The 12,751-nt window shown below is 39.0% G+C and overlaps 1 protein-coding gene across 1 annotated transcript in view; it reads left to right on the forward strand.

The window, feature by feature from the left end:
- The window catches only part of PPM1F (protein phosphatase, Mg2+/Mn2+ dependent 1F), a 42,994-nt gene extending 31,565 nt beyond the window's left edge, over positions 1-11,429 (forward strand). Inside the window, exon 7 of the mRNA XM_077834687.1 lies at positions 1,118-11,429. Within this exon, the coding sequence (XP_077690813.1) occupies positions 1,118-1,515 (398 nt within the window). The 3' untranslated portion in view covers positions 1,516-11,429. The remainder of the gene's footprint in view (positions 1-1,117) is intronic.
- Positions 11,430-12,751: the final 1,322 nt, after the last annotated feature.

The following is a 12,751-nucleotide window of genomic DNA, read 5'->3' on the forward strand; positions in this document are numbered from 1 at the left end:
GTTTTTGAAGGAAAAAATAAAATTAGTTCAATTCCTTCTTTGAAACACCTCTAATAACCTATCCTGTTGCAACTGAAAGCCCAACAAGCTTGCGGAGTATATTGTACATGACACTAGAGCAAATATTGGCTTCTGATCTGATAGATGTCTGAATATCTCCATATAAGGTAGGTGAGTTAATATCTTATTGGATCAACTTCTGTTAAATAAAGAGACAAGCTTTTGACCTTAGAGTTTATTTATCCATTTTAGTATCTACAAGTTGTTCTCTTCGCTGTGTTTCAAAAGTCAAATTGTTGTGTCATCCTTCAAACTGCAAATAGCTAACATAAACATTGGCAGTGGGCCATTTGCATTTAAATGATAATATTCCCAAATGCCGTGGAAAGAACTTTCTTGGATGCTTGCCACTTAAAGTAAAATTAGAAAAGACCCTAGGCAACAGCAGTGAATGAAGAATTGTAATGGCTGAACTGAAGCAAGTTATCATACATTTATACAGTATCTTCTTTTTTTTCTTTAATTGAGAAGTGGTAAGCTTGTATCACTTGTGTTGAAATGAATGTGTACAGGTGGAACTGTTGAATTGAGTATTTGGGCACTATACTGCGTGCAAGGGGATGTTCTTATTCCTCTCATGTCATTATCACTAATGAAAATAAGCTTCCTCCCTGGTGTTCCAAGGGTTTCACAAGATGCACACTTTTCCCTTGCCCTCTCCCCCCCCCCCCCCAAAACAAACAAACAAACAAACAAAACCCAAAGCATCCCAGCATTTCCTGAGGGAGGAAAATTTTATGTTTTCCTTGGTGAGCTCCTCATATCATTCTGCTCTAGAGGAAGGGTATAATGAGCCATGGTACCATCCCCAAAACACAGTAGATGCCCTTAAATCCATATGAATCACAGGGGATTGTTAGGAGTCGAAGGCCTTCTCCATTGGCTCTGTAGCCTCCATCCATCTCCTTCATGGGGCATTGAGAGAGCTGTGCATGGATCTCTGGGGTATGATCTGGCCCTAAAAGAAAGCATTGCAACGCTGGAGAACCATTGAAATGGTGGTTGAGGAGGCAATGGTTCATATTAAAGCAATCAGATTTGTATCTTTTCTTGTTAGGTGATCTATATCAGAAGCCCTTTATCTCTGGAAATGCAGATGGCAATTCATTTGAGCTGACAGGTTCTGAAGATTACTTGCTCCTGGCCTGCGATGGATTCTTTGATGCCATCAGACCATATGACGTGGTGGATCTGGTCCTAGATCACTTAAAGCAAAACAAAGGAGATGGTCTCAAGGCAGCAGAGAGACTGGTGGCTGCAGCAAAGGAAAATGGATCCAGTGACAACATCACTGTCTTGGTGGTCTTCTTAAGGAACCCCCCAGACATCTTGGCAGACTGCTTGGGAGACCCTAAAAGCCTCAGTGCTGATGAGGGTGCAGAGGATTCACCCTTTAACTTTTTCAGCTCTGAGATGAACAATCAGAGCGACAGCCACACAACGATAAAATCTTAACTCTCATATGTTCCACTAAAGAAATTTTTCTTTCCATTAAAGAAGCTGCTAGTAGGTTGGGTAAAACGTCAGGAATAAGGTGACCAAAATTCCACAAAGAAAAATGTCAGAGCTCATCTTACTATATCCATTGTCCCCTCTTCCCCTGAAACAGCTGAGCAGGCTGGAAGACTTGTGCAGCTACTTCTTCCCTGGACATAGTTTTAAAGTGTTTGCCAGGTTGCCAGTTCATGTCCCTCTGTCCTGGAGGTGGTAAGGAATGTATAAGCTAATGGAGGAGAATACTTATTTGTATTATGCTTATTTGGGTTCTGCTTTAATTCAAAATAGTGCTTAAAAAAGAAAGCTAACATGCAGATAGTTTAATTGTAATGTTACCTATTTAGGGTGTGTGGGGGGGAGAGAAGCCATCATCAAATCGAAGCTTGTTACTGCACACTATCTCCATGAACAGGTTCAGTATTCTAGAGGATCAGGTGTCCAGGAACGGGATCTTGTGCTTTTCGTGTTATACCCTCAGAGACCTCTCAACTTCATCATTTTGTACCAAAGACAACATTGTGAAAGACGGTGATATAATAGAAACCTCATCCTTTTAAAGAACCATTTGACTTTTCATAATTATGGGGAAAATACAACGGAACACTTAAGGAGGGAAACTAGGAATATCCTAAACAGAAGAAGCAATCTGTAGTTAATTACTCTCTGGCATGGTCTGGTAATTAATTTAATTGACTGTTATGGAAAGAATAACTTAAGAGTAAGGGTGAGTTATTTCTGTGACACAAACACACTTTATTAGCTATTTGGTAACCTGAAAAGAGAGGACACTTGCTGACTGTGTTTGTAAGGGGTCCATAGAAATTGTGTGTTTATGCTCTGCCAGTTCAATAGGCCCTGTACTTGCCACATCGTTTTTTATGGTTTGCTATAAACAAAGTGAAGTATTTTATTTTTTTCTTTTCATAAAGTTTTTGAGTATTTACTGAACGTTATGGTTGTGGGAACTTTTTTTGCAGTGTTACTGGATTTTTTTTTTATTATTATTTAAATAGGATTTTAAAAATGTACACTTTTGTTGTCTGGCTTTAAAAACTGGCCACCTTCAAGTGCCTTAAATGTTTCAGAAAAGGATGGGAAAGGTTAGTTTTCTATCAAATTCAGGTGACCATGTTCTAATTCTGTTTTTAAAATTTAGTTTATTTCATTAATATAAATATTTTAATGCACTTACAGCTCTTTCATTTTTTTGTGAATGATTGAGCAGGAACTGTGTTCCAAGAACATTTTTGTTTTTCAGTGTTGCCAAACTCTGTGGTGTTTGTGAGACTCCTGATGTTTGGTGTTTGCTTAAAGGCCCCAGCTAGCTGGCCTCAGGTTATTTACTTGAGAATCTTCAATTTCATTTTAAAAAAAATTCTAACCCTCAGTTTTGTAGAGGGCAAACCCTATGTGCACCAATATCACTGTGCAGATTTTCAATAAAAAGAACCCCAAGTGTGTGTGTTTAAAAAAAAAAAAAAAAAAAAAAGTTGGGCCTGACTTACAGTTGCTGGGTGTTGGCAATACTGCATTGATGATTGTATATATATTTTGATACAGTAACTTTCTGAGGCGGTGAGAAGTTGAGATTATACTAGAGAACTATGTGACGTGTATATCATATGCATGGGTGCAAGCACGCAGTATGCGTGCATATATAATTGCATTGCTTAGCAGATAGCAGACACATGACAGTCACAGTCAGTGCTGCTGGAGCCTCTAGTCTGATTCTGTCACTGTTCCCATCACCGGGAAACTTTCTGTATGAGCAGGATCTGAGAGCTATGTTGCAAATTTATTTTATAACTTTTGTATCTGAACAGGAAAAGCAGCCCATCAGGTGGTGAGAATGTAACATCACTTTTGACTTAGGCATACTGTTTTCATACAGCAGTCCTGTTGGTTAAAATGCCCTGAATATTTTAAATCGGAAATGTTTTAAGGGGAGTAAACGTCTATGGAAAATTGAGATTTGTCTTAGCTTGATCAGATAGCAGCCTTAAAATAATGAGGTGGGGTGAGGAGGCAGAGCAGCACTGATTGTGCTCGTGCTATGATAAGCTATCAGCTAACGTAAGATAATTCAATTATCCAAGTGATCTATTTGTCAGGTTACCCCCAAAAAATTGTACAATTCAACATAGTAACTCCATGAGTGAGGGGTGGGGGAATATTCCACCACCTAGTAACTCTGACAGTGGCTCTGTTAATGTATTATGGAAAGGCGGTAGCCTCTCCATAGTTAAGGTTTTAACCATTTTTCTATTATAAAGAGAAATTTTGCTACCCTTCTAAAATGCTTGGGAGAAGCTTTCTCTTACTGCAAGTGAGGTAGGTAAGGTTGAAGGTGAGAGGGAATTTTTTGTGCATATTCAGAAATTGAGCATTCTATCTGTGTCTTATGGACCTCTCAGGTTCACTGTTACTTTTGTCAAAACCAGGATAGCTTATAGAGGTGGTGTAAGATTTGGAAGATTCATGAAGTTGCTGTTTTTGTTTCAGAACTCTGACAGCATTTCAAAGATATGGAGGGAAGCAGGCACACTTTAAAAGCCAAGCCCTTTGCACCTACCTTTCTGTTATAATCGTCTGCCCGGTAATGCTGCCAAAATTAAACAAATCCACCTGAAACTTCTGACCGAGGCTCCTTGCCAGGTGAGAATATCTTAGCCAACTATCAAGTGGCTAAGACATGATATTTTTCAGATATGGGAGCTAAAATGAGACTTCAACTTAAAGCAGAAACCAGTGAATGGCTTAGACTAGCAGAATCCATAGTTAGTGGGAAATATGGATACTTTGATTTGGAGTTATTTGCTGTGGATTTTTTTGAATCTTCATGGACTGATGGAGAATTTCTGGATGAAATCCTGGTCCTGCTGAAGCCGATGACAAAACTCTAATTGACTTCAGTGGGGCCAGAATGTCACCCTCTAAGCTTCACAGAGGCGCCTACAGGCTTTCAAAGGTCAGCAGCTCCTACAGATCTAAGCAGAACCAACCAGGCTAAAAAGTTAGCAGATTTTATGTACGTAGACAAGTACGTTATGACTGACACACTGTTGTCATTAAAGGTGCAACCTGTTGTACACAGTACTTACCTCTGAAACTACTTCTGCATCAATAGTTGTCCTTGATCAAAATTTGATAAATGAATTTTTATAAAAGAAAAACTTCAACCTGTAGCATTTAGTAAATATCAGGAATTTAAAAAGGAAGGTGGGAAGAGTGTCTCTTTGAGTGACATGCATAAAAAATATTGGAAACACAGGAAGCTTTAAACCTATCCTTTGCTCTCTCTGTATAAGTGGCACATTTTATCTTGATTTAGGAGGCTTTGTATATGTACGTATCCTCGTGCTGTATATGACACTTACATGATTGGGAGCATATGTACCCCTTATGGATCATGAGGAATGAGTTCCTTTGCTTATTCATCTACATTTAAAAAGTTCTGCTTTTCCTGAGACCTGTCTATGGCCATGAAAAAGACACAGACCTTCATTCGCTGTATAAGTCTTCTTTTTCTTTTTGATCCTGTGTATTATTGACTGATTACAGTTATCATATAATTCTGGTTGTTCTCTGGGCAATGGGATAGGGAGTTAAGGTCATTTGATCTTAACTTTATTTCCATACATTCAAATGCTTGATCTTTTTACAAGTTTTCTCTTCAAAATTTCCTGGTTTTCTTTGCACTTACCATTCTCTTCATATTTGTTTCCCACCGCCACCTCCTTAAATTATTGGTATGGCGCAGCTTAACCAAGGTTTGCTATTATCTGGGAATAGTCTCAAGTGTGTGAACGCTTTTAAAAATGCATATATTTTTATTTTTGGGAGGCAGGGGGGGCAGGCTAAGTTGCCTTTATAGCTAACAGCAAGGACATGTCTTGGGCTCTCTTGTTGAGCTTAGCACATAAAACTGTTCATGATTCCAGACAATTTCTCAGTTTTAGACCCATAGGTTTGAGTTATAGGTAGGGCCCTATGAATTCCTAGAGTGCAGAATTGTGCTTAAGAAAGTAAGTTTTTAATTAAAACAAAATTAAAAACCCAGCCCTTAAGTTTATGCTTTTCTTTGAAACTCTGAATGCAAACCTTGACACTGGCTTCTTCCAGAGACGACAGAAAGCCTGAAATGATCTAAGAAATGTGACATTCCTTATTCATGTAACTGGGTTGGTAATGTTGAAACCTAATGATAGACCTTTAAATGTCAACATAAAATGATCAACTGCAAAATAGTTAAATGATTTAGCTAAAAGCTTTGATTATCCCACAACCCCAAACTACCCAGCTGTCAAAACCTGCAGCTTCACCCGTGACAATGTCTAAGATGCAGTTGTACATCATTGATGTAAAAGAAATTGGCATGTTGAACATGTGGGAACAGCATCAGATTTAAACACAGGGAGTTACTCTCCCTGTTGTACTATTAATTTTCATATTTAAACTCCCTTTAAATGAAACTATTGCAGAATTCCTAGTCTGCCTCAACAAATGCAGAATCCCGGAATCTTTCTGTAGAATTTAAGTTCAGCTTGCCAGGGACTAAACATGCTCTTGAAATAGAAATGGGTCTATCATCCGTGAGTGTACTAGAAAACTAGTATAATCGTCTGATCAAGAGAAGTACTGGACATGACACACCTTAGATACTGGTAACAGAGTTCAAAGGGGTACCATCAAATTAAAAATCACATTTCTGCCTGAAATTTATTTTTTTTACATTCTTGTGTTAAGGTTACTATAACCTGAGCAAGACGGGGGCAGCGGGAAGAATATAGTCTTTATTTTGTCAGTCTGTTTGTTTCTGCATATAAAGAGCAATTTATATATAGTCAGTTTTACTGTTTCCTCTGTGTAGTCAGTCGGATTTCCCTTATTTTGGGGACTTTTACATAGCAATAGTAAAGGAGGGGAAAGTGATGTGAAACCACAAAAATTGGCTGAGGGACTCAGGGCAGATGTAGTACCTGAAACTACTTCTGAATAGATTTCAAGTTGGATTGTGTCCCTTTTTAAGAAGTAGCTCAGAGTAACCAAGCACTAAAATGTAGTCTTTTAAAAACAATGCAACAGACACTTAAAAGCCTCATCTTCTGTGGGATGAAAACCTGCTTTTTTCATGATGCTTAGATATGGTACAAGTCTCCCTTGTGCTTGAACAGCTCAGTTCTAATCCTTTTTACTTTTATTCTTTAGTCCTTGAAAGAAACGTAAAATAAATTAATAAAACAAATGTTCTGGGTCTAACGTAAACAAAAGGACCAAAAATTCATAACTCATGGTTGTAAACAAGGAGAGTTGTTCAAGGGAAAAGGACTCCTGTCACAACCTGTTAATGTCTGTTTGACATGTTTTTTGTAGAACCTTTGAGAGCTAGAGAGAGATATAGAGACAGAGCAATTTTTAGAACAGTGCGGGAGGGGGAATTAAGTAAAATTTACCCTCTAACAGTGACAGAGGAATGAAAGAGAGCATGCAAGACAGGAACACGTTTAAGTGTTATTAGTGCCTATTTTAAAAAGGAAGTGGGCTGGAAAATAGAGCTACAAATGTCAGTTTCTTATGGAGAAATACCAAGTGCTGGAAGAAATTAAAAACACTTTTAAAATGGCAGAACTAGAGTGATAACCTTGTCTTATAATAGTGAGGTGTGGGGTCAGGAATGGGGTCAAAGTGAAGCATCCTAGGTGATTTCTGTGACCTTGCTCAGTATTGTTGTGTCCTTAGAGGTTCATGCTGATAAGTGGAATTCTAAACATATTGCATGCAAGGGAACTAGGCTGAGATATACAGTTCTGTGTACACAGGTTATTGGCTACCACACAGTTGCTGCTGTAAGTAAATGCCATGAAGTGTGTTAATGAATTGATATTGCGGGTTGGATCTGCTAGGATGAGTAATTGGCGTGGAGTTGTTTCAGCAGAGTTGGCAGTTGAATAGTGTTAATCATAGTGATGACTTTAATAGCATTTAATAGACACTTACTTGAATTCAGATCAGATGATATATTGCTTTAAAAAAAAAAAAAAGCATTCCCAGGGCTATTAGCATTGTATGGTAAAAAGACACTAAAACTGCCAGAAGAAAGTTGTGGGTTTTTTTTTTCGTCCTCTGTTTGAGAAGTGCTTGCTTTCTGGGTTCTGGATATAGGTCTGCTGCACTTTCCATTAGAAATCTGCGCTTTCACTTGATATTTTAGTAAAAGAATAGTTTTGAGCTGAAATGTAGCAGCCACCTCCCACAAATCCTAAAAGGAGCTTTCCAAACAGAGAAGCTATTAAAGACCACCAAGGAAATACAGGTGTTTTTTAAATATGTATTGGACAATAGGTCGTGGCTCCTAAGATGTCACCAGAGAATTGCTTAAATCACATACAAGTCTATGAAGGGTATATATTGAAAGATTGTTTCAGCTGAAACTTCCTAAGATTAAAAAAGCTATGTTAAAAGAAAATTCAAGGTCTAACTTAACAGACAAAAGCTAGGAAAATTGGAGTCAATGTTGCTACTCCATGCTTAGCACTTAGATGCCACAGTGATGGGTGTTCTACAATTGCTGAAAGATTAATGGATCACTGTTATGTATTGCCACGTGTTGTATTTGAGTAAAAGCAAATGCTTCTGGGGATGTGTGGGGGAAAAATCAGCCTTAACGAATTTTTCTGATCCTTGTTAATCTAACACTTGAAGACTGCAGGTGGTTTTTATATATATAGATAGCTGTTAGTTAAATTTGGATTAAAACTTTCGTTCTTACTTACAGGTGCCTTTAGGCACTAGTGCAATATCCTAGCCACACTGTGCTAGGCAATATACTAGCACAGAATTAACAGCCTCTTTGCAGTTCTTCATAACTTTTGGACTAATTTCTTTTGGGTTGAAATTTCCCAGGCTTTATCTCATCCAAAAATTAATGTTTGGAAAATTAATGCAAAATCATCTAAACTGTCTTGAATAATTGGTGGTTTTCCCCATGCATCTATTATGTATATATCTTTTCTAGTTTGGGTTGTGAACAGGAAGGGCGGTTGTGACCTCCCACCGCTTTCTTTCTGGTTTAGTGGAGGAGGTGGTTCCAAAAATGTCTGTTGTAACAGAGTCCTGGTCTGGAGAAGGGTGAAAACTACTGTGCTGAAGCACCCATTTGGTTTGCAGAATGCTACCATTGGAAGGTCTATGCTACAAAACCCAGAACCCCATTTCTACCAAAAGGGTTAGAACTTGTAGTATGGACAAGACTAGGTTAGTCCCATCCACGCTATAAGCTTGAATTCTGTTTCAATTTTAAAGTCCCTGTTTTCATGAGACCCTCTGAAAAGAGGAAACCCATGTGAGCATCCTAAGTTGTTCTGCAGTTCTAGTTTTGTGTGGGTTTTCCAAGCTGTGCACATTCCTGCTGAGATTGTTTACTTTCCTGTGCACCAGCAACAAAAGACAGCTGTGTTGGCAGCACAGGAAATTTTGCAAAATGCAACGTTCCTCCAATAAAGGAGGACAAAATCAATAGAGAGAAAAAATGTTTTCAAGCTTCTTGGAATACAAACAATGGAATACAAAAAATCCAAGCTAGAAGAAAGTTGGCAGTGTGCTGTTTGAATATATCTTAGTTAAGGAAATCACTGTTCTAAGCTAATGCATTTTGTCTGCTTTATTTTATTGACAAGTTTCCTACACCCAGGGGTTCGTGTCTTGTTGCTGACATGTACTTTTTAGCATGAAGAAATCAGACATCTATTTAACTTGCTGAGGACTGGGGATCTGTTTCTGCAGATTTCCCCTAGTTAAAACATGATTTACCAGAGCTTTCTGCTTTCACAAGTAACGAGCCATATTGCATCAAATCTCAACAACACTTTAATATCACTAGTAGTGGCTTTTTTTTGGTGATAACTCATGTATTTGGCCAGCCTAGTGACACTGCTCTGTATTGTCATACTGAAGACCCTAGTATCTCCTCCCCTGGTGGATTGATCTCCAAGGCCTAGCAAGATATGGGAAGTAATGCACTCAGCTCCTAGGGGTTTGTGTCATTCAGCAGTGACCTAGTTAAGGTGTGACTTTTGCCAGTTGTGAAGGGAGTATTATCCATTCCTTGGTCAAAAGGATGGTGTCCTTTAGGACTTCAAGGATAAGGAAGACACAGCTAGAAAACAAGAGGAATCTTAAGGGCTTCTGAGAGGGATCCCCAATGCAATCCATTTCTGTAGTTGCCTCTGCATATTGTTCTTTTTGTCTAATGTGATTCTAGTTATTGCTAAGCTATTTATTAATGATGCTGTTTGCTCTAGGGTTTGAGCAATATAGTATATAAAATGTCATTCTTATTTGCTAGAGATTCTCTGTGATGGGAGGAAATGTTATACTAGTATAAACAATGGGTTTCAGAGTAGCAGCCGTGTTAGTCTGTATTCGCAAAAAGAAAAGGAGTACTTGTTAGACTCTAAGGTGCCACAAGTACTCCTTTTCTTTTAGTATAAACAATGCATCTATTTTTACCTTTTAGTTCTAGAGATCTAAGTCTGCCTCTTATCCCCGCCTCATTTTTCCTTTTCTTCCCACTTCTCCCTTGCTGTTCCTTATCTAGAAAGGAAGAATGGTCTTCTTTTGGAACCAGCATCAAAGTTTGTGTGTAACTCTAGACAATAAACTCCACCTGAATTGGCTCAGTGCAGATGCCCTGTATAATTTTGTCCAGTCTGACTTAATTCCACTATAAAAATACAGATCTGTGGTCCGATGCTGCGAATGAGCCTTTGGCATTGGGAACATAGGAAATGCCATACAGAGTACGCAGGACTAGATGACCCATTGATTGGATGTAACTGACATTTTGCCAATACCAGATGCTTCAGAGGAAGACCTTAATCTCCTATTATGCCATAACCTGCCAATAGGGGATGCTTCATCTAAAATCCAGGCAGTTAGAGCTTCTTATGCCTGTAGTATGAGGGTTTATATTGCTTAACTTCTATCCTCGTCTGGGACACACCTTGCTATCACCCTGCCTGTAGAGGAATCACACTTGTTTCCAGCCATTTTACGCTGGTTTGAAAGGAGAATTATTTGCCTCTTCGGTTCTCCTTTTGCTCCCCAGCCCAAGTGAACAAAAAAGAAAGACAATCTAATACGTATACTTCAGACTTCTCACCAAGACATTTCTCCAGTGTTAGGTACATAATATAATGTAAACACAGTATCAGACATCTAGCAGTAATGTTAGACTTTTGTAACTACTTGTATTGATTAAAAATGCACATAATTATGATCAGTATTAAAATAGTTTTTGAGTATACAACTATTGCTTTATTCTGGCAACCTCCTCTTAGCATGTTGGCTAATGAACCTTGGGTGAAAACAAGAAGGACCGATTATTAGAAATAAGGGATCTGTTAGTTGTGTCATTTAAACATAGTCCTCACTTATTTATTTTGACTGTTACTCTGCAGTTGCAGAGAGGCTGAGATACAGCAGGTTTTGTAAGCTGTGGCTTAAGCAGTTATCCAGTATTTTAAGACTTTTTCTTTCCTATTTAGGCTGACTGATTACTTGTACATGAGCTGTAAACCTGTTATTAAACATGCTATGCATATTGTATATTCACTTATGTGAATTGTTCTAACAGTGCTTGTGTGTGTTGTTATGATGCTACATTTCCTTATATATTTACGTGTATTGCATGTGGTTTAATTGTTTTTATATTGTCACTTTTGTATTCACATAGTGCCTGAAGTATCTATTTGCCTATTGCAAGGAATTTAAATTGTTTCAGAACAGTGATTGAGTAGCAAAGGGAGTAGGGGCAAGAGATTCCCTTACTGTAGGACGTGTTTTGAAGTGTTAATAAATTGCAAGGATCCAAAGACTCTGTTATTCGTTTCTTCATTTTAATCACAGAAGTGGCTTAAAAACACTTGGGCCATATGACTAACTTCCAAGATCATGTTTTTCCATTTCAGGCTGGCAAATACAGCTTCGTCTTGTCAGAATTTTTCAGTAGGCTTTCTACTGGAAAAGATTGCTGGAGCTCTGGAAGGAAAGAACCCTCGCAGTACCTAGAAGGAAAGAACAGGTTTGAAGGTGAAAATGGGAGGTGGAGGGGGAGAACGAAAACTTCCTTTAATGGGGGCATAGGATAGGAGCAGAAGTAAGGGGGAAATACTGAGATGAGATGGAGGGGCGCACAGCTGACTCCAGGCTGGGAAAAGGCATCCCAACAGTTGCTGCTGCTGTTCCTATGGCAATGGAAGCTGGTGCCCTGTGATCCTCAACCTCCCCTCAGCTACTTGTGCCTGTGCATGGATGCACCCTGTCCTGTCCCCCATACCCCTTTAGCTGGTGCACGTGTTCCTGCCTCTTCCTGGGCCAAACATCTCTGCTGGAACTCGCAGTGGCTGGAAGCCTGGTCTGGACTGGACCAGGGAGTCCTACCTGCTCTCTGGCAACCAGCCTGATCTTGTGTCCTTTTGGATCCTTCTCTCATTTCCACATCCTTCTTCCCCCGCATCCTTATACATACAGGCATGGAAAGATAGCGAGGTCCCACTCTTCTGCCCCCAAAATACCTTGCAGAGGTGAAACATGTATCTGCCCCCAATATTCCCATTGCGGGGTGATAGCCCCCTCAGTTGCACCACCTGTGAATGAAAGGACAGTATTGTGAAGACCACCATAAAGTTGCCTTCAAAAATATAACAAGCAACCCTTTGACTCGAGAATAGTGGTTTTGAAAATCTCTTACAATGAACATGGTTATTAAAAAAAAAATCCAATAATTTAATATAGTGCATTTTTAAAATGTTTTATTACTGAGGGTACTCTAAAACCAAACAGTCAAACTTTGTCTTCAGATATATGCCATTCTATTCTAATTCATTGGCTCATTATGTGTTTCCTTTGCTTCTCTATACCCTGGACTTAGCAACACAAACTACACCCAGGATTGAGTTGGCCCAGTGACTAATGTTCTGCAGTGCCAGAGCAATGGGTAACTATTTGAAAATGGCTGTCACTTTGTACAGCTTGGCGCATTCTAAAAGCAAAGTAATCGCTCTTCAGAAGTATTGTTGAGCTAGAAGTAAGACAGCCTTGGCGGGGGATGGCTTAGCAGTATCTAGAGGGATGGAGATACGTTGGCATTAACCCTTAGGAAACTGGCGAATACCCAGACCTAGATTGCCTAATT

The sequence above is a fragment of the Eretmochelys imbricata genome, chromosome 15 (genome assembly GCF_965152235.1).
Source record: "Eretmochelys imbricata isolate rEreImb1 chromosome 15, rEreImb1.hap1, whole genome shotgun sequence".
Classification (NCBI taxonomy): Eukaryota; Metazoa; Chordata; order Testudines; family Cheloniidae; genus Eretmochelys; species Eretmochelys imbricata.